Genomic DNA, 25,419 nt, shown 5'->3' with positions numbered 1-25,419 from the left:
GTCAAGCCGCATCGGAAAGAATCAGACTGGTGAATGACCAACTGTCATCCCTGTGTGCTGCCTATGGAGCACGGTTCCTCGATATGCGTACTCGACTGAATGACTGCGCCTACAGGGGAATCAACAGGACTGGCTGCCTGTACACCTGGGAAGGAGCCAGAAACGTTTCGCAGCAAATCATCAGTGAAGTGGTCGGTTTTTTAGATTAGATGATGGGCCCGCCCGTGAGCTGTTGGATGCCAAGCAGTCCCACTCAGCTGACCTGCTCGATGACCAGTGTCTTACGGGACTTCAGCATCAGCGCGCTACCGATGAAGCACCACGCGACAGCATCAACGGTAGGCATAGCGCCGACCGTTCCCTAATCGCTACACGGTCAAAAGGATTTATCATTGGGTCATTGAACATCCAGTCAATGAAACCTAAACTGCTAGAACTGTCGGACCTTCTTCACCAAAATCAAATAGACTTGTTCTGTCTCTGCGAGACCTGGCTGCGACCGGCCACTCCGGGTCGCCTGATTGTCCTGCCAGGCTATAGACTGCACCGTGCCGACCGTCCAGACAACAGCGGGTATGGAGGGGTGGCGCTTGTTGCGAGGGAAGGGCTGACAGTCACTCCGATAAAGGTTTCCTCAGAGACTGTAGCAAGTAGCAAGCTGGAGGCCATGTGGGTAATGGTAAAATGTAATAGCAAGCGACAGATAATAATAGGCACACTGTACCGCCCTCCAAGGAAAAATGTGGGGGACATTGAGGCTGATTTTTGTGATCTGGACAATCAGTTCCAAAACGTCCTCAGCGCACATCCACACACTAAAATCGTGATTTGTGGTGACTTAAACTGCGATTGGCTAAAACCAAACTCTGATTGTGGCAAAAACGCCCTTAACAACTTTGTCACTGACTATTCACTTGCCCAATGCGTGACTGACGCTACGTACTATACAGGATCGCTGCTTGATGTCTTGCTCACAACTTGTCCCCAAGTGGTTATGCAATGTCATACGAGGTTCTGTCATTTTAGTCCTCATAAGATTGTTCTTGCTTGTATCAGTATTCCCCGTGTCCGAAAGCCTCGTCGTATTATCAGATCACGCTGTCTTCGACGCATTGACTTGCAGGCATTTGTGCTTGACCTCTCCCTTGCAAATTGGGAATCAGTGTTAACCGCGTCTACCGTCAGCCTCAAATGGGAGCGCTTTCTTGCTCTCTTTTTGCACATTCTTGATATTCACGCTCCGATGAGAGCTATTCGCATACGAAATTCGAATGCACCTCCAGTTAGTGATCAGACGAAACAGCTTATGACTCGCCGTCGAGTGGCACTAAACGCCGGCGGTCACAGCTCGGCCGAGTATAAGGCATTGAACCGGTCAGTACGGTCAGCCATCAGACGTGATAGACGCCTTGACATTAAACAACGCATCTGCGACCAGGGTCCCCATTCCACTTGGCGGGAAATTAGATCTGTTGTGAGCTCTAAAAAAGCTGAACGCATACTACCCGACCTGACGGCCGATCAGCTTAACGAGTATTTTGTTAGTGTGGGCCCTCGTGTGGCCAACGAGGTGAGGAATGAGGGGCCGGCCACTGACATACCATGCCGTTTACCTCGAGTCGGGGCTTGCGCCTTCAAACCAAGTTTATTAACACTTTCTGAGCTGAGAGATATTGTTTTTCATATGAATGGATCAAACGCATGTTGCCAAGATGGCATCAATATTCAAATGATCCGCATGGCTTTCGATGCAATCGGCTATGTGCTTCTTCATTTAGTTAACTCTAGCATTTCCCTTTCCGAGGTGCCATCCTCTTGGAAACACTCCCTTGTTTTTCCTGTTTATAAATCTGGAGAGTCGTCAAAGCCTTGTAATTACCGGCCGATTTCGATAGTTCCCGTCATCGCAAAAATTGTTGAACGCGCTGTTCACCAACAAGTGTACAGGTACCTGTCTTATAACCATCTTCTTTCTCCCTCGCAGCACGGCTTTCGTCCACGGCACTCAACCGAAACAGCTCTCCTTACCATTTCTGATCACATCCTTTCTTCTAACGACAAGGGAGAATTTTCACTTCTCTGCATGCTCGACTTAAGTAAATGCTTTGACGTGATTGATCACTCTAAACTTCTAACAAAGCTGCAGTTGCATGGGATCGAAATTTCCTGGTTTTCTAGCTACCTCTGTGGTCACACTCAAAGTGTTCGTTTTACCGACAGCAAAGGAATTGTCCAGTGTTCCAAACCCCTCCCTAATGATATCGGTGTATTCCAGGGCTCGGCCTTAGGTCCACTTCTGTATTGTATTTTTGCTAATGATCTAAGTTTGTTTGCTGAAGATGCAGTGATTGTTCAGTATGCGGATGACACGCAGATTTTAGTCAGTGGCAGAAAAGACGAATTCGAAAAAGTAACCTGCAAATTAGAACGAATACTAGAATGCATAGGGCTGTGGTTTCGTGCCAACGGACTCAAACTAAACGCTGGTAAAACACAGTTGATGCTACTTGGAAGTCCTAAGAACATGCGCGATCCCCCTAATGGCACTGTTAGATTTCATGGTTGTACTCTGATTCCCGTCTCGCAGACCAGAAACCTTGGAGTCCAGTTTGACTGTACTCTCAGCTGGGATGCGCACGTCTCATCAATCGCTCAGCGTTGTTTTGGTATCCTCATCGGATTAGCGCAACTGAGGGGTCACCTGCCGCCATCAGTAATCTCGATACTGGTTGATGCGTTAGTCATTTCACATATCCGTTATTGTTTGTCTGTTTATGGTAATGGTACACGCAAAAATATTAATCGCATCCAAAAAGTCATAAACTATGCGGCTAAAGTCATTTTTGGACGCAAGAAATTTGATCACGTGTCTGACTTATTACATAAATTAGGCTGGCTTAAAGCCAGTGAGCTTGTCGAGTACCATACTCTGTGTATGGCTCACAAAGTGCGTCGCACGGGAGTGCCTAAAACGCTTGCCGACAACCTCATTTTGAGGTCGGACATTCGCGACCGCGATACTAGGCAGAATAACAATCTGCAGGTACCTATGTCCTGTACAGAAATGGGCCGGAGACGTTTTTGTAGTCGCGCACCCCGACAATATAATGCTCTGCCTCATGATCTGACACTACTGCCAATACCAACGTTTGCCAGCAAGTTAGTGAGCCATATATGTGACCGACCTGTACAGACATAATCTAGATACCTGCGTTCTTGATGACATGTATGTTAGTGTACTTGAATGTGGCTGTGAACATCTCGAACAACCATCCCATTGTATGTTACATTCAACGTGCAACCTGCAATTTAATTGTTAGCAATTATTATTATCATTTTTCGTTATGTTGATTAAGGCTGCGGCATTTGTGTTGTGCTCACTATGTATGATGTGATGACGCCACTGTTTTTCGCTGTTACCGATCCTTTTGGAACTGTAATAGCCCCAAGTCGATTGGGGAAAGTTCCGAAACAATGTGAATACAATGAATACTGGTTGGGTCCTTTTCATAGAGCGTCTTGAATGATATATTGAGCGGCAATGACGCTAGCAATTCCGTTTAACTTTTTCTTTAGACTTATACATAGTACTTACGTTCGTTTTGTTCTTTGATCGGACAATTTGTTTGATTTAGGCCAAGTAAAGACTCATGTGAAAAATAGCGAAAACGACACGTGCTGGCGAAGTCTCCAATAACTCCCTGTTTCACGATTTAATGAGAAAATAACATGGAACTGCTTATCTTATTACTGACCTGCACATAAATCTATTTATTTCTTCGCTTTTACTGACATATAAAGACATAACCCTTTGAAAAATTGCACAACAAGCCTGCTACTACACCACACTCCCGTGTGTCACAATGCTAATCAGCGGCGTTCACTCGGCTTGCTCCTAACTTACGATAATTCTCCCGTTAGATGGCAGGCCTGAGCTCAATGTCGCCAAAAACTGCGAAGACACCAATCCATTATTATCTCATCCATGACTGCACTCATCATTGTCATGGTCAATTTTAAAATAATATATTTCTTAGCAATGACCACTAAAAGGATAGCCTGAATCAGCTTAACCTACTCCTATTTTGCCCTCGCTACAAAGACAAACAACTAAAATTACGAATGCAGCTGTAGCTTGATTGACCCTATGGAATATAGATGGAACGGTTGTGCATTCTAATCACATGTTTATTATTGCTTTTCTGCGAACATCGACAATCCCAACAGACTGCCGCTCATATGCCTGGTCCCTATATTTCCCAACGGAATACTTCGACAAGCTAGTATACTCAGTCATTAGCTATAAAAGACACGAAAATGTAAAAAAAGAGAAAAAATATAAAAAGAGTCGAAATATCGAGAGTAAAGCCCAGTTCTTCGTCTCGAGCGCAGCGTCAGCAATCGACTGTGCCGGTATTCCTCTTTCGCGAGGGTCCCCTTTCCATCTCTCCGTGCCTCTTTGTTCTTTGTTCATTTATGTGAGTAGCGAGTAGTTATGTGTCAAAACCGAAGATCATAACTCACCATTGCCGGTCGCGGAACGCCGTGACACCGCCCGCCATCAGGTCTTACTGGTGATGACCTCCCTGCTGGTGTCCGTCGCTCAACCTGCGCCATCACCAGCCAGTGCACGACGAGCACCAGCCACCATCACCAGTGTCGCTCCACCACCACGATCATCGTCGCTCGTAAAACCACACCGAGCGGTCACTGTTCCTCTACACTCCGCCCACTCTCTCTCCCTCCCCGCCCGGGGTGCGACCGTAGCGGCCCCGCCGCTAAGTTGGGCCCTCGGGCGGTCACGTGACCGGTCGCGGCAGGCGCGGTGCCAGCGCCGGGCGCTGGGGGTGCAGAGGCAGCCGGGCGTGGCGGCGCTTCATTCACGCCCGGCGGTCAACGATAGAATCTTCTGACAGGACTGATTGACGTGCAGTCTCGACTTGCCAAAATCGTGTCTTAACGTAGTTAAACTGATGTAATAGCGACGTTTATGTAACTCAAGGGTTTTGCTGCTACGTTATCTATTGTAACTAAAATAATTGGCCATGCAAGCTAAGCTAGATGGTTGGGAAGAATGGAGGGACGGAATGACCATAGAGTACCTAACCAACAGCTGGCTCAGCCGATGCCCGTGGCACCGAGCTGACTGGGGGTGGGTGGGTGGCAGGGGCAATACAGTATGGGGGGGGGGGCATATTGGACAGCAACAGAATGACAGCTACACAGGTCTTGGGACAACACCCAACCTCTTCGCCAACAGGCACAAAGTTGTCAAGGTGACAGCTGGGTGAAAGAGAGTCAATTGACCTACAGGACGGGTGTGTTTCGCCGTGAGGGGAGATCGCCGGCCTTCTGTGAACTAGCCGGGAGGTTGAGGGCGGCAACCAGGCGCCACTGCCGGGTGGACGTCGAGGCGAGACTGCGTGATCAGGGTAGCAGCTCTCTTCACGGCGTTTCCGCCTGCCTGGCGGATAAATGCAATGTGTCACGTTTCACAAAAAAAACGCCATTATATAGGCATTTTTGGGTCACGGAAAATGCCAGTTCTTCAACCACGCAACTATTATCAGATTGTCAGTGTCTGATGTTAAATTGTTATATGTCACAATCGTCATGTTTGTTATTTGCGTTGGTTAAGTAAAATAAAACGCGATTTAATTCAATTTGTAGTCGTTTCAGCTCCTTAAAACGGCTTCCTACTGAGACTGGGATTCTCGGCACTAGAACATGCATATTTCAGCAGGCCGGGTTCCACCATGTCAAGGATTTACCGCATTCAGTCGTAACTTTTGTCAGAGACTTCCGTTTTAATTTGTCTTGCACTAATAATTAAGCGTCCGAGAATGTGCTCACCGCTGAAACTCTAACCACTAATCAAACTCACGCATGTCCTTGCATATTTCGCAAGTTTCCCGAGTTAACTGTTATCCCGCATTTTTCACTACCACCCGTGTAACTTCCGCTTGCGACTTAATTTGTTTATTTACGCAGTTTATGAGCATACTGTTCCTCTCTTGCTGACAGGGTACACGGCTGCTCTCGTGCACCTGATGCCTCACCATGGAACCAGTTCTCGGCGTACGCAAATGACAACCGTACGATGAGAGATGAATCTCACATGGCGAGAACTGAATCTCACACGATGAAAACTGTCTCACACACTGTGAGAACAGGGTCTCACGCGGTGAGAAACTGTGAGAGATGGACTTCGTTAAAGTCGCCGTGCTCCGAAGATGCCATTAGTCCCGGGAAGTGGAGCAGCAACTGCCCAGACTTCTACCAACTTCCGCGCCAGCTCCAGGAAATGAAAGAAGTGGGGCTCAACCTCGGACACCACGTGATGTGAGCGCGCCACGTGAGGGATAATTGCCACGCTATGTCTGGTCACCACGTGATGTGATCTTACCACATAATGTCCGGTTACCACGTGATATGGAATCGTCACGTGTCGCCAGGTTTCCATGTGACGCTACAATCGCTACAACAAATCAGTCTGGAATCTGAGTGAGCTCATTAATAGAATCAAGCTATCAAAATGTTTTAAATGTGGCTCAGTTATGATCCAATGCTTGACTGAGATCCTACGAGGTGTCGTGCACTTCTGATTAGTCTTGCGGAATTCAGAAGAACTCTGCAGATGACTGACGGATGAGAACGCATATTTATGCCACGGAGTTAAACACTTCACTTTGCTTATTCGGCTATTGAATTAGAGCTATTTGTTTAACGTTAAATGAGTTTCTTTGCTTCACCGTCGGAAACAAAATACATTCTTGGTAGCTTGCTGGTGGGACAACTAACATAATTGGCTCCTAAACTTCAGCCCACATGAAATTATGTGCTGCAATAATGCAACGGAGGCGATTATGTACAAAACAAATGTGTCAGGAACGAGAAAATATACCAACTAAACTCAACCCGGGCAAAAAGAGTAAAAAAGTTTATGGAGAGCCATCCTGACTTGACTTCCATCAGCAAATACTACAACGATTTTTATATGGATAAACAACAACAGCTGAGAGCATTTGTTTATTTTGACAACTAAGTGTTAAAAAGGCATAAAATAGTGGAGCAGGCGATTGGGTACTTAATGCATATGCATGGATATTTAATTTCATAGGGCTAAGCTAAGGTGTCAAACAATCTCCTGCTGATAATCTTGCTACTATTGATTTTTCATCACAATAGGAGGCAAAAACTGCCGATAGGGTCGAATTTTTCTCCTCAATCTTATCTAATCTGCGGCCATGAAATCACTCAAGATTTCTGCAAGTGGCCATGATAATCAACTATGATCCTTCTGAGTGGTACTTATGGAAAACTTAGGAGAGAAAAGATGTTCGATGAGTCGCGCTAGAGCCAGTGACGACAGAAATTGTCGTTTTCTCTATTCTGTCACCGTATTAAATTTTATTAACGAAACTAACGATGACACTTAGCCCAATGTAATCTCGTTAATGTCAAACCGATTGAATTTGTGGTGGCTCGCACAGCGCGTAACGCTCAATGTTGTAAGAGTCGACGCATAATTCCACGAAGTAGCCTGACTTGAAACCGCCGAAGTCTGACGAAGGCTGTCCGGCCTTTGCTTTTTCTGTGAAAATACTACCATCATCTTTTTTCTGTAAATATAGCTGTAAAAATAGGTGCTTAGTTTGTGTCACACACGGTCAAAGCAGCAGCAAAGTCACTATCGTTTATCACCTCGAGAGCTTCAGAGTCACCGGTTGAACTTCCGATGTGTAGCGTGGAAACGCATGGTGCATTTAGAACCTGCATTGCTGCATGCTAGCGAATCGATTGCGATTGATAGCGATACCAATCGATTAATTATGTGATTCCAATTGATTGGCAGCATACCTACCTGTATTTACGAAAGCGAAAAGCCCCTGTTTCATGTGAATCTTCCAACACCCTGCTTTATATTAGTGCCATGCTACCAAGTTTGGTCTTATTTCCGACTTTTAGGTAGATACAGGTGTTCCCGTATTAGGTGAGTGAGCTATCCATTTAAATGATTGTGTCTCATATAAGTATAATGAGAAAATGTACAGCTAGCTGACTCTCTGCGCGAGAAGACGTAAGGCAGCTCTCATCGATGACCTGACTTGTGTCGAATGCGAGTACAAAGACGAGTACATGCTGATAAAAAGTTGCCCTAAAAATGAGCCAGATATCGTATTTTTCGCTAGGTGTGAAACACTCCTTATGGTATAGTTTAAATGTGTGCATGCGGTGGTGCGTTATTGTTGTAACGCTTTGAAGTGTTTAGATCTAAGATAAGAGTGTGACTTTCCATGTTGCGTCGTATAATGCTCTCTCGCATACGAAAGACAACTTACAGATAATGCATCCACGTAGTTTATAGAATGTGTTTGAACGAAGAATTGTCGGGATTGACATGGTCTGAGCTTTGGTGAAACACTTGTGAGTGCTCAAGCTAGTCGTGGAAACGTATGTAAGCGTAGATCGCTTGCGACCGTAACACAAATCGACTATGTATTTATCATTTTGTGTGACTTTTTGAAACTAGAAATGACCTCAATCATATACAGCTGAACGGTATACATCTATATTGTACACCATTGTATAGTATATAAATGTTTTTTGTTATAATTTAGTAGGACTGGATCCTAAAAGTGTGTTTTGTTGCTCGTATTTGTACATAGTTTTGTTGAATGAAACACATGTGATGATAACGTTTAGAATCATCGCGATGAATTTCATAGCGAATGCTAAGAGTATCATCTCATGGTTAGGCGGCAGAAGCAACGTTTCGATAATGGGCCAACAATGGCTATGATTGCATAACGTACAACTTCGTGGTGAGCGTAAAGATATCCTGTCTTTTGAGTGTAAGCGTGGTGGCAGATAAATGAATGACTATTGTATCGTTCCGATGATTGAATGCGTACAGTGATGGGTGTTGGCTTTGATGTAATGACTTTAAAAACATGAAATATTTGACACCAAACATCCGCTGTTCATTGGTGAATGTCATGGCAGACTCCGAATGTGTCTCTAAAGAATGTGTAAATGTTGACAGCATTTTAATGTTTTCGGTGTTCTAGAAATATTGTTCAGTTTGTAATAAACTGTTGGCCTATCTTCTTTTCGCAAACTGAATCGCAACGGGCTTGCATTGAAGTGACAACAACGCATTCACAATTTCACAACGAACCAGAAGCGCATCTAGCTTGTAGTTAACTCTGATTTCGAACAGAAGTCTTTGATTTCGTTTGTTGGCAGCATCTGTAGACATGACGAGACGCTTCTGCGTTCGACAACGCGCCGTCTGATAGCTGAAAAAGTCTGCTACTTTTAGGCTCACAACAGGATTATGACCTTCGGTCATCTTTGAGTGCGTTGCTGAGAGCACCAGGGCACTATGATTGACTCACACTTGGAGACGTGGATCCGTCATCTGAACAGACAAAACAGCAATAATTCTGCTTCAATAAAGGTACTTTCAGCACACTGACAAAAAGGGCAATTGCAAGGATAAAATTACACGCAGCATATCCTCATCTTTTACTCACATCAGCTAATGTCAGTCTCTTGATGTAACCTTCTCTGTTGGAAAGATGAAAGTCGTGTCGCCTATTAGCTTCGCATGACAGAACAACAATTCCACCTCGATGAAGGTTGCCCTCAGCGTTCACCAATCAATATGAGCGACCGAATACAGCAAAGGTCAGCTTAAGCTCCATAGACTGTGAGGCATCTAGCTTTGCGTTTCATGCCACATCACTAAATGATCGACCTAATGTGTCGGTCAATAAAGTCATCATCCCTAAATAAGCAGCAGTGAACCGAATGTAACAGCCAATCACAAACACAAAACCAGCATTAGAACGTGCCAGAATCCACGACAAATTTAGCATCCGAGCGTGTCAGAAACTAGCACTAAAACAGCACCAGAACGTGTCAGAATCTAGCACTGAGCTAGCATTCAAATGTATTGGAATCACCGGCTCTGACCCGCCAGCACTGTATTGCTTACCAATCCACCGATCGTTTCAGAACCACCATCATTAAATCAGCATCAGAAGGTGCCAGAGTCATCCCCACTGAATAGCACCAGGCGAGCCTATCAGAATTAAAGCCACGAAATTAAACTCGAATGTGCCACAAACACAGCGAACTCAACAGCGAATGTGACAAAATCGCCGCCACTAAATCAGCATCCGACTACATCAGTCACATAATCGCCACGCAGTTTTAGGATGCAGATCGTTCATGATTGTTCAATACAAACACAAATGCATGTAGTTGCGAAAACTTGCACACTCTAAAATGCATGTATTTGTACTCTCAATATAATAAATACATCAGAGAGTCATGTCACACACATCCTCGCCTGCTCCTTCTGCGTCGAGAGGGTCTGTGGTCTGTACCAACAGAGGTGCAAAAACCTGCCAGACTGTCACATACCTACTTGTGGCAGGCCATACTGTCACACAGATCGCAGAAGTTAAAAGCTTATAATCTACGACCCAATGCATAACACTACCACCTGCAGCAGTAATCTAATGTAAGGGTTCAAATTTCCTAAGCAAAATAAGCAAACACAACGCAATAACTGTATTGCGTGACAATGTACAATGAGCGAGTGCCAGAACAAATACAATAAACGCAGGTAGCAATGCTGAGGCATCGCCGGCATGAAAGTTGGCGGCCGCCAACTTTCACCAAAAGCACCACTAACCGTCCGTCACCGCCGGCGCTAAACGGCCACCAAAACGGCCGTCAACCACCCGCCCGTCGCTGCCGCCGCAAAAATAACATCTACACTAGCACGAATGAATGAAATGAATGCACGAGCACGAATGACAATGACAACCATGTACATAAAACGCAAAAGACGAGTTCATAAATACAACCTTGAATATGGTGAGCACATGTAACGATTTAGTTTGCCGCCATTTAGCGAGTAAGCAAAAACTGTCTTAAGGAGGGGAGGGGGTGAGGTTCTATAAAAATACAGCTCTCCGGGCCAGAGCAGGTTAAAGGGAAGTGTTCACCTTCAAAGGGAAGTGCTCCATTCCGTTAACCAAGAATTTTCCGCTAAAACTACGTCGGAATGAGAAATGGACTACTTTTGCCTGGGGTTATCGTTGGGTCATGAAAACCCTCGGTACTGCTAGTCTCAGCTCAAGCTACAAAACTGCTATTTCAGTTCAAAATCCATGTTAAAAGTGGTATAGTACCTTTTAATATTTTTTTGTGGGGGAGGTGAACAGTTCCCTTCAACCTGGAATTTTCTGACCTTGAACAACTAAACTATCTACACGCTCCAAAGGCACGCTTTGGTATTCGCAGTCCTCTTCAGGCGCGAGAGCACCGTGCCTTCAAAGGCCTGGACTACCGTTGAGGTCTTCCGAGTGCACCTGAAGGTGCCGCTGGCGGACAAGCGGCGGCGAACGCTGCTGAGCAGCCGGTCCGCTTTGGCCAGACACGGCCCGTTCCACCTGATGGCCAGCTCAGAGGCCGCATTTTCATGGCTCAGATTTCGGTGTTCGCCGAATACCTCCCCGATCACACTTGCCATGGATTCCACCACGCTCTCCGGCGGGCAGAGCAGCCAGAGGCGAGTCACAAAGTCCGTGAACTTTTGGGACTTACCTCCGGCGTGCTGACTGCTCACAAGCACTTTCCACAGTGCCTGGTTTGTGCCACATGCTGCATGGGCACGCACGAGGCAGATGCCCGCCTCGATGTGTCCCGTCTCCGGCACTGCAGCCCTGGGGACCAGCTTTCGAGCAGCTAGCCTTTGGCCAGCGTCCCACACGAGGCGAGCGAGGACTGGCGCAGGTGTGCTGGACAGCGCCAGTCTCTGAAGGTCGGCGATGGTTCGGATGTCATCCATGTGGTCGGCTATGGCGCCGTTCGACGAGTTTTTGCTTGACCCGGCCTTGTCGCGTCCTCTCCCGCGAAACTCGAGGCGTTCTTTGAGGATCGAGCAGTACCGGGCGATCTTGGCGACCTGCCGGAAACAGTTACGAATTCAGCGCCCAGTTCAGCAGGGGGGAGGCGAGTATAATGTGCGCTTTATAACTCAATGTTTAACAATATATCAAAACCGAATTCTCCCACTATTTCTATAAGATCTGCAACGACTCATATATCATGTATTTTCCCTCCTCAAGCAATGTCCTGTGAAAGAAAGAAAATGACTCTCCCATTAATTGACAACCGAATCGACACTTTTTTATTGGAATTGAATGCTAGCAGTATAAGTATGCATGTATAAACCATTCAATGCTAGCAGTATAATTATGCATGTATAAACCATTCAATTTGTACATGGGAGCAATCTTACCTCTTGTACATGCGGGGCTGTTTCGCTTTTAGAAAGGCTGGGCCACAGCTTCTCGTTGTCGGCGATGTCCAAGAGTTCGGAGACCGACGGCGACTTCTTGTGCTGTGCCACAAGAGAAAGCCGCATTCGCTCCAGCAGGTTACCCACGTCCTCTTGGCTAGCCTGACGCTCCCATGGTAGCGCATGCGTGCTCTGCACCGCCTCGCTGTAGCTGCCGAGGACTTTATAGATGTCTTCCAGTGCTCGGACCCGAACGTGGAATGACGGATCTGGAAACACAATAATATTTCGTTTTGTCAGGTCATTGGTCCCCAGCCTTAAACCCGATGATTACATAGTGGTACTATAAAACAAATTCACTCTGAACTTATTTCAGCGCAAAGGGGCCAGACAACTCCGATAAAGTTTCAAAACGCTTATTATGAAACAAATGGCGCTACGCCCTGTGATTAAGTGATGTGGCGCAATGGAAATAATGGGTATTAAAGTATCTACATGCCGAGCAACCGAATGGAACTTGGAAAATTGAGAAAATTACCGCGAATTTAATCATGGTATGATTGAAATAATAAAACGATTGAGGATATATTATTGAACACATGCAAACACAGACGCAAAAGAATGAAGGTGGTGGCGGTTGCTATTTTCAGGCATTGAACAGTACACACTAATCTGTCATGACTGCATACCTGTCAGATGACACAGCTCCTTCTTCATCTCCTTTAGCTGTGCAGGCTTCGTCTCCTCTTTCAACTTCTCCTCGAGCGCGGTGCATAGGAGAGGAAGGTTGCGGCGAAAGGTGTAAAACACCTCACCGGCATGGGCCGCGAACCTCGTCTCCGACCACATCTTTGGCCGGAGGGCTTTTTGTGTGCTTTTATCTCCGCAGGCCATGAGATCTTCCCAGCCCTTTCCGTGGGAGAACCGTTTCGTAACCGCCGTCATAACCTCTATGGTCTCTGGAACCCACGCAGCGTGTGCGGCTCCCCTTCCATCTGACTCGGCCAAGTTCATGAGATGAGCAGGGTCCCACACGGCCGGCAGGTCCGATGGGCCGTCCAGCATCCGCGCCAGCTTCGCCGGCACGTCGTTGTGGTGATACTGGCCATCCGCTGCGACGGCCGAGATCTGGCCAGTGGCCACCACACCGACATTTTCCAGCGAGCCCCGGATGTCAGCTGCCAGTGCTTCGCCGTCGTGTTGCTGGACTACCGGAGCGCCCACCACAAAACTCTGAAAGATGTCTTCCGCGTTGGCAGCTGGCAGCAGCATGAGGATGGCCGTCACGTCAACTGTCCTGCGCGCCACGGTTACCTTATCAGCCAGGACTGCGACACACGGCTGCTTGAGCACTTGTTCCTTGATTTTTGCCTGAATGACTTGGTGGAATGCCGTTCGGGCTGTAGCCATCATCATTCGAGAATGGTTGATGTTTCCGACTTGTGTGCCGTTCAAGTGCTGCAGGAGGATCAGCTCCTCGAATAGTGTATGGCCAAGTGAGTTTTTCAGAACCATGTAAGTCGATCGGAGGACATTCGAAGCAGCGGTGTTGTCCACGATGACCCGCGCCTCCTGCCTGGATGCTTTTTCAAGGTGAGCTTTCTTGGCCTCCTTATGTCCGACTGACCGGAAGTGTTCAGCAACGTTTTGCTTCAGCGACTTAAAGCGTGGAGGCATGGTCTCTCGCGGACCAAAGGATGTACCGACTGTTGCATCATATCCAAAGACGCCGCTACGCTGCTTTTTGGGGTCTTTTACGTCTGAGGCGCATACTTTACAGTGAAGGTATTTACCTGACGAATCCCAGGTTAGGTCTCCATCGGTCGCCCTCTGCAGTTCTGCGATGCTCCTGCCAGAGCGCAAAAGCGTTGCAGAAACATCTGGCTCACCAACCATGGGCGTCGGTTGATCGCCATTTGTCGCACGACTCTTTGCCAGCTGTGCGAGCACTCGGCAGGCTTCGTCCAGGAAGCGGGGCTGCTCGGTGGGATGGCCAGATGTTGCGCTGGCTATCTTCTGTAGACTTCGGTCGAGTCTGAGGAGGATCTGCCGATCTTCCTGCGAGAATCCTGCTCCGCTACTGCATGATGCACCACATTCAGAACATACTCCCTCACAGCCTGTGCTCTGGCTCGCATGGTCAGGCACCGCGACAGCTGCGGAGGCAGGCAGTCTTCCCTTCGCCGTCGCGGTAGCCTCGCTCTCATCCGGATCGATCCAGTGTGAGCTACCAGAAGTTGGGTCGCCTGGATGTTCCGTCATATCTGCCAAAGTCAGGGAAACATTGCTATAAGTACTCAAAACTGGTATAGGAGGCATGCAATTACACGAAAAAAACATTGTCGTTTCAATTCAATTTGATGTAACCCTTGGCTAGTGGTTTTGGCTGCAGCGCCCTTATGACGAGCATGTTCCCACAATGCAGTGCTGCTGCCGAGCAGACAAATTAGCCTTACAGTCTCATGGATGGTACTGCAGCTAACCAAGTTCCAAGCACACCATGCCACATGGAACAGTAAAGCATGGCTTTGGCAATTTGGCATACATGACTATGATAACTGATAAGATTATCAGCTTAACCATAGTTTTACTCATAACATATTTGGGAAAAAAAAATGTTTGCTAACAGTGATCACGCTCACTGCGACTTCAATAGAGTGTCACTGAATGTGTGGTCGCAGTTGCAACATGCGCATACATATCGCCAGGCGTCACTCACCCCGTTCGTGGGACGAGGCAGGCGCCGCGGGGACCGGTGGTCTCTCCAGGCAGGGCGCGGCGGCTGGGCGCACAGAGGCAGACGACACATCTGCTGACTGCTCAGCAGAGCGAGAACCGGTGCACGGGCGGTTGGTGGCTGGGCCTTCATGGGCAGGTGACTGGTCAGCACGCCGCTTGCAGGACCCTTCCATTCTGGATGACGATGTGGCAGCTATACAAAGAAAAAGATAGATGATCAGTATTGAGGTCACGACCAGGGTGATGTTGGACGAGGGAGATAAATGTTGTATGAACAAAATCAAGCAGCATCGTACAATGAGAATTCACGACTTTGTATGAAAATGGTTCCAAATATTATGTTTCCAGTGCGACTTTCAACAGAACATTTACATGGCCTTCAATAAGCTACCAGCATTTAAAATTGTCATACAACATTGAAGCTACCACATTGAAGTGTTCGGCGGTGTAACTCCAGTAAAAAAGTGGTAGTCGTATTTCATGACAGTAGCGTTTCTTTCCTACGCACAATGGCTCGCGAGCGTACTGTTGAGTCAACGATATCGAGCCACCAAGCAGAGGCTATCTCAGACATAGTGTACCAAACTAACCAATTTATAGCACCTACCTGGCTCTGGGTTCGGCGGTTCTACGTCCCAGGCCGCATCCGCATCAAACCGGGATGAGCCACCAGCAGTCGGGTCGTCTGGATCTTCCGTCATATCTGCCGCAATCAGGCATACATAGCGTGAGAACGTAGGACTAGCACAGGAAGAATCATGCTTATGAAAATAGAAAGAAGCAACAACATATTCAGCGCAGCTCAACCTAAAGTATTGCTAGCCAAGTATATATTTGAACAACACCAGCAGGGCTTTGAGACATAGCTTATTACGATTACGCCCATGGGCTACCAAAATTTCCCTTGCAACTTTTTTGATAATGTTTGCTAGCAGTGATTATGAAAACCGCGTGACTTCGAGGCAGTGTCATTGACTGTGATATGGCTCTGGGCATTGGGATAGACAGCTCACGTGAGAAATGTCCAGAGCGATCGCAGTTGCAACATGCGCATACATATCGCCAGGCGTCACTCACCCCGTTCGTGGGACGAGGCAGGCGCCGCGGGGACCGGTGGTCTCTCCAGGCAGGGCGCGGCGGCTGGGCGCACAGAGGCAGACGACACATCTGCTGACTGCTCAGCAGAGCGAGAACCGGTGCACGGGCGGTTGGTGGCTGGGCCTTCATGGGCAGGTGACTGGTCAGCACGCCGCTTGCAGGACCCTTCCATTCTGGATGACGATGTGGCAGCTATACAAAGAAAAAGATAGATGATCAGTATTGTGGTCAGTATCAAGCATCACATGTTGGGCAATGGGGAATTGGAGAGCCTCAACACTCTTCTGCTGTGTCATGTGGCTGTGGCCCTCAGTTACTAGCAATGAAAAGTTAAAACTTAATAGCACATGCTTCCTCATGCTGCACCTATTCACCAAAAATAAGCCACACCCCAGAAAAGCACTAAACCTTTCAGCATGTTAGAAAACAGCCAATGTGCCAATGTTTTATGCTGACCAACATTAAAACCAAGCTAAAAATTGGGTACCATCTGATCAAGTTCATGCATCATCACTAATTTTGTCCCACTGATGACCATAATACATAGGTGATGTTTAGGTACTTTTGGCACAAATTCATGCTATTATCCATTTTCCTTGCAGTGTTGACTGCCTACGCATGTTATCAATACCAGAAGGGGTCTATCTGCAATGCTTGACGGACTTGCTGTCAGGTGTTCCAATTAGCATTTAGTCTTGACCATTCACCCAACATTCTTGCTCTAAACTGGGACCAACCACTGTGATACCTTTTGAAAAATGGTGCTGCATGGTAGGTTCTTTTGGACAAACTACTGGTTTGCATTTTTGATGTAAGCAATTGATTTTTTTCAGTTATTCTATGTTAATTTCAAAGTTTTCTTACTCTTTTTAATAAAATGGTAAATTTCACCTTCAATATTTGTTTGTTTATGGGCATGATGCCTTTACTTGCATTTACCTACCCTTGCATCCATAAATGGGAATGTGTGAATGAATGGGAATGAAAATAGGAGTGAATGATTGGACAATTTCTAGGTTGTTAAATGGTTTTTGACAATATGTTGCTTACAATCATTTTTTTTTAGCCTAGGGTACAAAAGCTTTCACCCAATGCTGAAAATAAGGCAGCTTGTTATGGCATCTAGGAGGGCAGAGCTTGAGTGTAAATTGGGTTTGTAGCTACCTACAACCCTAACACCTAAAAAAATTTAGTAGGTACCTATCTCGGATATTGCATGTTTAGAAATGTTCCACACATTTATCACAACCCACACATTTTGGAAATGTTTCATCCCAAACTTAGAGGAATGATTCTCCAAGGGAAATGGTATATGTGGAGATGAAATCCGAGTGGTATGTTGGCTGGTAGGATGTAGGTTGACAGGGTGTAGATTGTAGGTTGGTAGGTTTCTAGGTTGTAGGTTGGTACGCTGAAGGTCAGTTGGTTAGTAGGTGAGGTTAGGTCAGGTTAAATTATTTTGTAATTTACTTGGACTTCTTCTTCATCATGTTTAACAAGAAATGTAGATTTTCAATTTGTTCAGGGTCAAGGGTTCCTACACAAGCACAAAGACCCCCCCCCAAAAAAAAACCTATGAAATTAGGCATATGTGTAGATGGAGTCTGCTTGGGTAGGTATGTTGGCATGTTGGTAGGTTGTAGATTTTAGGTTGGTAGGTTGTAGGTTGTTAGCCGCCAGCCGGTAGGTGCAAGCTCGTAGGTTAGTGGGTAGTTAGGTGAGGTTACATGATGTTTTCTATCTTCACCATACTTCATCTACACATTTACCTGAAATTACACCCCTGCTCCGCTCCTAGGTAGGTACATCTAAGCACTTACCAGGTTGGATCCAGCTGCTCCATCGCCCACCAGCTCCAAATCCAGCATTCATCAGAATAACAGGCTGACCTCCATGAAGAAGTTGATTGTGACGCTTGAACGAACGAAGTTGACCATTGTAGCTACATCCTTGATAACCACACAAAGCTTTCTCTCTCGATGGATACACCATCTCATCCCAGTTGTTCCAGTGGGCCCCGTTGGAAAAAGAATATCTTCAAACACTTATGTAAGAATCAAGTCCACAGCCAACTCCACAGCCTCGCTCAAAAAAGCAAAAAAGCACCTCCGTCTCACGACGCTCCCAACCGTCAATACGACCCGTCACCAACGGCCGGCATAGCGTTGCCCGTTGCCAACGGCCACCAACCACCTTCGAAACGCAATACAGCAGTGTCACACGAGGCCAGAGAACACGAAGTATTTCGCTGTGTCACACGTACCACAGTATCCATACCCATTCGTTACTTTAACATGGTGTGACAGGAGAAGTATGCGGGTTTTTGCATAATGCAGCTCAGAATACATATAATGGCGCAGATAGGACAGGACCAGGGTGTTCCGTCAGCAGCATATGATGCTGGCATTTCTGAGTAGCCAATGAACGACAAGCATTTCAAAATCTATTAGTATGCGCGTGTGACAGTTTTAGAGCCGCAGAATTTGCAAACCAGTTTCCGTTAGACAGGCAATTTTAGCGCAGTTCAGTTTTTTTTTAATTGTTCTGGGGCACTGCCGACTGCTCTCTTCTGTCACATATCCTGGTATGCGAGTATGTCGGTTTTTGCACCTCTGTGTACCAAGATTAACTTACGTCTCAATTAGATTAGATTACGTCGTTTATTGATTACATACGTTACGCCGATTTGCACTTAGTCTTTCACCACGTTCTCCTTGCTCTCTGAAAACCGTGTCGAAACTATCACATTTCTTTCTCTGAAGCGCAGCCGCGGACCCAAACATTCCATAGGTAGCGATAGAGTGGCAGTGCTTCACTAAAGTCCCTATGTCATCGCATGTCATCGCACATAAGAGTTCGATCTAACAAAGACCGTATCATCGGTGTTGGCGACGTTTTGACCACGCTAGATCATCTCATCACTTGAGGTAAGAAAGAGCGGACGTTGGTAAATGGTCGCCTTTTCTGGCCAGATTGAGGCGCACTTGATGAGTGAGAGACACGAGATGACCGTTCAGAAGCCTTTTGGAGCCACACGAATTAGCCTCTATGGCCCAAGGAGACCGAGATAAGAGTTTTGTCTCTCTCTCTCCAGAATGGGATAAAGGCGGTGGCCGGTCCATTCGATGAGATTATGGTTCCACTTTGGCTCATGTAGTATAGCGTCACGACGAGAATAAAATTGGAACAAGGGACACGAACCATCGTTGATAAGAACAAACGATTCTTCTCAGGTAAGGTAGACGGCGATGGTGTCAATTTTCTCCCAGCAGCACGTGTGTCTATCGACAAGATGATGTTGAACAGCATTGCAGATTGCGAACTAGTGTGATAGGTACTCTATGGTTATACACTAATGAAACGATTGAGTGATTGATAGTATTGGATAGTACGATGTCTCCTTTATCTGTATAATCATAGCACTTCTTTGACTTAAAATTTCAAAGCTGCTATTTTACTTCCCATGATTCCCATGGTGGAAAGTTCCCTTATAATTAAGTGTTTCCGCAATGAAAGATGGACAGTGGACACAAATTACAACCGTTTCATCTAGTAGCGGACCTGTCCGCCAGTATTTATTCAGTGCTGGAGTTGGAAAACAACATTTGCACATATGAGCAAACTACATTATGCCGAGTCAGAACAGGCATCATGGTGGACATAATAGGGCAGCTTGATTTCAACATATTACATCGTCCACCAAAATTTACCAAAAAGCAAGGATAATGAGTAAGATAGGTGGAAATCAAAACTGGCAACATAGGGCGGAAATTTCCAAGATCGGTCACATTTCTCCGGCAATCGTTGTTACTGAAAGGAGGAAAGCGCACGTGGGCGTATACCTGACTTTTTCGTCATCCAGACCAGACGTTGTATTACCATGATCCACCGGTATCTAATGGATGCCATTACCAATGCGTTAGCCGCTCCACACATTATACCGTACAGCTGTGTCCATATGAACGACAGCTTGATCTAATGCGTTCCTGATATCACGTAAATGCTTATATCGCATGCTGAAAAGGGAGACCGGTGACAGAGTAATGACAGGGCTTGCTGGGCCGGCCGGCTAGTCGATCCGTAGTCTCCCAAGTCTAATGTCACCACCCAGCACCCAGCCTGTCAGCCTTCCGACATTAACGCTTGTCATGGGTTGGGATCAAATCACCGCACAGCCACATGCTCTGGGGCGGTGGACCTATATTTAGTATGATTATGTCGCGGATTATTGATGAAGCTCATTACTGAGACGATGAGACAGAAAGTTTAGACGCCACAGCACCCAAAGTCTTTGATGCTCAAATTTAATTGTCGGGGTCATATTTGGGTCACATTTGGGTCACTAAATACGTCAGACGATCCGGAAACATATAAGTATCATATTGACCTCATGGGAATGATCGATGGAAATTGTCAAACATTCTTATATCTGTGCACTCTGAACTTCTGGATACATTCTATTGTGGCATGACCGACAATAAGCAAATGCATCATGACAAAATGAGTAAATGTCAAGATACTACTGAATAAAAACCAGGATTTGCACGTCGTATTTTCACCACGCTTTGTTATGTATGTATGTACGTACATACGTACCTATACAATACACCTAGCATTTCACCTAACTATCTATGTAGTTGCAATGACACTGAGCAGCCCACATGCTCCGTGGCACAGATTGGCACGTCTGCAGATACCTACACATTGCTCATGCTCGCAAACACGATAAGACCGGACGCCCCTGGGCGTTATCAACCGTGCAGGAAAGGGGAGGGGTAGAGACACGGCTAGGGTCAGTTCCCGGACCACAACGCGCGGTGTTTTTATCATAGCCATTCTGTGAGTGTACAGGCTACGTTGCTCGCGCGCAGTGGTTACTCCCTCAAGATTCTTCAAACCAGACCCCACAAATTTCCCACCCTCTTCAGTGTCACACACAGTCACCAGGCGGCTATCGTGAGTGAATCCCCGTCGCTCCCCGATGGTCGGCGAGTGATCGGGGCCTCCTTGCGGCCGATAGCAGAGCGCCGGGGAGCGTCTCAGTTCGGCATTGGTGAGTCGGGTCGAACACAGGCCTGTGCAGAAAACTGTTGAGTAGTGAAGTTAGCGACCCTGAAGCTGTGACATGCGGTGCTAAAAGTGTCGGAGAAATAAGGGCAAACGGTGTAAGAAAGTGTTTTCAAAAGACTGTCGCACAGTGATATCGTATTGCGAAAGGAAGCCTTATTGGCCTGCCGTGAACAGTGACTGTGGCAGAAGAGAGTGAAACCGACACCAGACCTCTCCACTGCGCGGCGACGCGCGTTGATTGGGTTGTGAACATTCTAAGCAGCTGCCTGTGGGTGCTAAAAATAGCCTAACCGATACGCACAGACGAGCTCATAACAACCCAGTGAAAGGGGTTCCTAACCCTGCGAACATTCGGAATGGACTCAACAACGATCGGCATTGACCTGGGCACTACCTACTCGTGTGTGGGTGTCTTCCAGCACGGGAAGGTGGAGATCATCGCCAACGACTATGGCAACAGGACCACACCGAGCTGCGTCGCCTTCACCGATACAGAGAGACTTGTGGGTGAAGTGGCCAGAAGCCAGGCGACGCGGAACCCCGAGAACACCGTGTTTGAGATCAAGCGTTTGATGGGGAGGACATTCGACGACCCGAAGGTGCAAGAGGATATCAAGAACTGGCCGTTCAAAGTTCGCGACGACTGTGGTCAGCCCAAGGTCGTGGTCGAGTACAAGGGAGAGGTGAAGAAGTTCACCGCCCAGGAGATCAGCTCGATGATTCTCATGAAGATGAAGTCAACGGCTGAGGCGTATCTAGGAACCGAGGTGAAACAAGCGGTCATCACGGTACCGGCCTACTTCAACGACTCGCAGCGCCAGGCGACCAAGGACGCTGCCAAGATCGCCGGTCTCGAGGTGAAGAGGATCATCAACGAGCCGACAGCGGCCGCGCTGGCGTACGGTCTCGACAAGAAGCTCTCTGGGGAGCAGAATGTGCTCGTCTTCGACCTGGGCGGCGGTACGTTCGACGTCTCCATCCTGAGCATCGCCGACGGCTCCACATTTGAGGTGCTCTCCACTGCCGGAGACACACACCTTGGCGGCGGCGATCTCGACAACAGGATGGTTAAGTATTTCGCCGATGAATTCAAGCGCAAGTTCAAGGTCGATCCCACAACCAGTCCAAGAGCAATACGCAAGCTGAAGATGGCGTGCGAACAGGCCAAGAGGGCTCTATCTTCCACTTCAGTAGCGACAGTTGAGATCGACTCCTTCTTTGAGGGCATCTACTTCTTCAGTAAGATTACAAGGGCTCGCTTTGAAGAGCTATGTATTGACTTGTTCAAGCAAACACTGGAGCCAGTCAAGCAGGCTCTCGCGGACGCTGGACTGAAAAAGTCTGACATCCACGAGGTCGTTCTTGTGGGTGGCTCCACACGTATCCCGAAAGTGCAGAACCTCCTCGAGGATTTCTTTGACGGTCGAACAATCAGCAAGAGCATCAACCCTGACGAGGCGGTGGCGTACGGAGCATCTGTCCAGGCCACCATTCTTTCCGAAAACCCCACTGATGCGTTCAACGACGTGCTTCTCATTGACGTCGTCCCACTATCTCTGGGCACAGACGTAGGAAAACACAGCATGGCCACCATCATTGAGAGAAACACGCGCATTCCAGTGACGAAGAGCCAGTCGTTCTCCACTGGAAGAGACTACCAGACCGCGGTGCATGTCGGCGTGTACCAGGGGGAGCGAGCTCTCGTCAAGGACAACCACATGCTGGGCGAGTTTGTTTTCGACGGACTGAGGTCCGCTCGGCTCGGCGAAGTCAGCGTCAACGTCGAGTTCTCCGTTGACACTGACGGCATTCTCAATGTCAGCGCCAAGGAGATGCAGACGGGAAAAGTGATGACCAAGACCATCTCCAACGACAAGAGTCGGCTGAGCCAACGCGAGATCGAGCGCATGCTCCAAGAGGCACAGATGTTTCAAGAAGAGGACAACGCCAGACGTCAAGCTGTCGCCGCTCTTCAAGAGTTTGAGCAATACGTCTACTCTGCCGGGCGAACTGTCGAAGAGTCTGGTGGAGGGCTGTCGGACGACGAAAGACGCACTGTTTTTCAGCTCACCGGAGAAGCCCAGAGGTGGATGGACTCCAACACTCTTGCGGAGAGGGACGAAATCCAGCACCGGTTCGGTGAGCTGAGGGAACAGCTTGAGCCGCTTCTCAACAAAACTCGCCAGCAACCTTCCGGTGAAACACACCCCGCAAGCGAGGCACAAGGAAACAGGGAACGGGAAGGGTCACCGAGACGAGCACGAGACGCGTCACCTTCTGGATCACGGGATGGACGGCGTGATGAACCAGAGAGTAGATCACGTGAGGGATCACCACACGGATCTCAACATGGATCGAGAAAGGGGTCGCGAGACAGGCCGAGGGAAAGTCGTGGCGGATCAAATGATGGATCACAGAAAGAATCGCGCAAAGGAGCGCGAAAAGGACGCCCGGATAGCCCAAGAGACGGATCAAAGGACAAATCACAAAGTGGATCACGACATGGGTCACGGCACGGATCACAAGACAGTGGAAGTCGTGACGGGTCACGTGATGGATCAAAGAAAAAATCACGGAAAGGGACACGAAAGGGACATCGGGATAGCTCAAGAGACGGGTCACAGGACGGAGCACGGGAGAAACGAGACAAAAGACGGGACAGATCACGGACGGGGTCACGAGAGGGATCACGCGACGGATCACAATATGGTAGACGGGACGGATCACGGGAAGAATCACGTAGCTCATCATTGGACCGACGTGGGGACGAAAAACGGGGTGGAAGGAAAAAGGGGAGCAAATCACGGAAAGGTTCACGTGACAGATCACGAGAAAGGGGAAGTCATGATAGGTCACGTGATGGGTCACTGAAAGACTCACGGAAAGGAACGCGAAAGGGACGTCGAGAGGGCTCAAGAGACGGGTCACGGGACGAATCACAGGAGGGATCACGGGAACGTCCACGAAAAGAAAAACGGGATAAACGGCGGAACAGATCACGGGATGGATCACGAAATGAATCACGTGACAAACGAGAAAAACAGCGAGACGGGCGAAGGAGCGAATCACGAGGCGACTCACATGACCGTCACCGCGACAGAAGAGAAAGAAAGCGAGACGTGTCTCGCGAAGGATCACGAGACGACTCACGAGAACGTCGTCGCAAAGAAAGAAAGGACAAACGAAAGGACAAGAGAAGAAGCAAATCACGAGACGAGTCGCGAGACAAACGACGCGAGGGAAAAAGAGACGGAAAACGGGATGGAAAAAGAGAAGGAAAACGCCGAAGCTCTGTAGAACGCCCCTCCTCTCTAGGCCCTGAGAGCGATAGTGGCGAAGCTACTCGTCAAGACTCGAAAGATCGCAACGAGCGAGACGAAGGCGGGAGACCTGACTCACTTCTTCAGGATCTCCTGGGAAGAAGGAGGGCCCCGCGAGCCTCCAATTTGGGTCTGCGTGGCGGTCTAAGAGGAAAGTGGGCTCTGCCGGATGACCTATCCCCAGAAAGGGAAACAACCAAACCGTATACCACTGTGGATGATCAGGTGGATTAACTGGATTTGGGATTAGGTGGATTGGCGCATTAGGTGGTTGAGTGGATTAGGTGGATTGGAGCTTTTGTGGATTGAGATTAGATGTTGGATCACGGATTTAGGACGATTGCTGTGCTTGGTAGTTATTTTCAGCATTGCATTCGCCAATGTGATGATGAGCTTCAGTTATGTGTTGGTTTAGCTGTTCACGTTGAATTAATTTCAAGTGCAGTTGTGCGAATGGTTGTTCAACCGTGATTGGTGTCAATTAGCACTGTATTTCGTATCTACTTTTGCGTGTGCGCTCCTGAATGAATATGTTGATTGTTCGCAATGACCAATAAATAACTATAATCACGAAATGAAAGAGTCAATGTCTTTTCCATGACAAGACAGCTACCATGAAGCTAAAGGAAGACGACGTAAATACAAGCACAAACAGCATGAACATAATTAATTTCAACATTTTGAACTCAAACGTCACGCTAACTTTCGGCAATAGCTTGAAAACAAACGATCCACGCCACTGCACTGCTTTCTAGCAAGTTTCGCAACCTGACATCATACGATATTTTTGCTCGGTAACGCCACTGCTTCTCAATCTCACGAAGGCATTTATTGGATAATTCTGGGTAAGATGAGACAACAAGCCTTTGT

General features: G+C 47.5%; 3 protein-coding genes across 3 annotated transcripts in view; 2 read left to right on the top strand and 1 right to left on the bottom strand.

Moving 5' to 3' along the window:
- LOC122390280 (substance-P receptor-like) overlaps positions 1-6,520 on the top strand; it is a 52,132-nt gene extending 45,612 nt beyond the window's left edge. Inside the window, exon 8 of the mRNA XM_043383029.1 lies at positions 6,025-6,520. Within this exon, the coding sequence (XP_043238964.1) occupies positions 6,025-6,104 (80 nt within the window). The 3' untranslated portion in view covers positions 6,105-6,520. The remainder of the gene's footprint in view (positions 1-6,024) is intronic.
- Positions 6,521-9,920: 3,400 nt separating this feature from the next.
- LOC122390277 lies at positions 9,921-18,323 on the bottom strand. The gene is made up of 7 exons (XM_043383026.1): positions 17,980-18,323; positions 16,139-16,351; positions 15,669-15,764; positions 15,042-15,254; positions 13,012-14,586; positions 12,323-12,591; positions 9,921-11,986 (listed from the first exon to the last, which is right to left on the bottom strand). Exons 1-7 carry the CDS (start codon positions 18,149-18,151, stop codon positions 11,288-11,290), a joined length of 3,237 nt encoding a protein of 1,078 aa, XP_043238961.1. The 5' UTR covers positions 18,152-18,323; the 3' UTR covers positions 9,921-11,287.
- A 2,658-nt stretch (positions 18,324-20,981) lies between these two features.
- LOC122390275 (heat shock protein 70 A2-like) lies at positions 20,982-25,126 on the top strand. Its single transcript, XM_043383025.1, has one exon. The coding sequence runs from the start codon at positions 21,586-21,588 to the stop codon at positions 24,781-24,783; it is 3,198 nt and encodes a 1,065-aa protein (XP_043238960.1). The 5' UTR covers positions 20,982-21,585; the 3' UTR covers positions 24,784-25,126.
- Positions 25,127-25,419: the final 293 nt, after the last annotated feature.

This window comes from Amphibalanus amphitrite, unplaced genomic scaffold (assembly GCF_019059575.1).
Source record: "Amphibalanus amphitrite isolate SeventyFive unplaced genomic scaffold, NRLGWU_Aamphi_draft 000389F_arrow, whole genome shotgun sequence".
NCBI classification, from domain to species: Eukaryota; Metazoa; Arthropoda; class Thecostraca; order Balanomorpha; family Balanidae; genus Amphibalanus; species Amphibalanus amphitrite.
The sequence above is the reverse complement of the archived record's forward strand: the minus strand, read 5'-3'. Positions and strand labels throughout refer to the sequence as shown.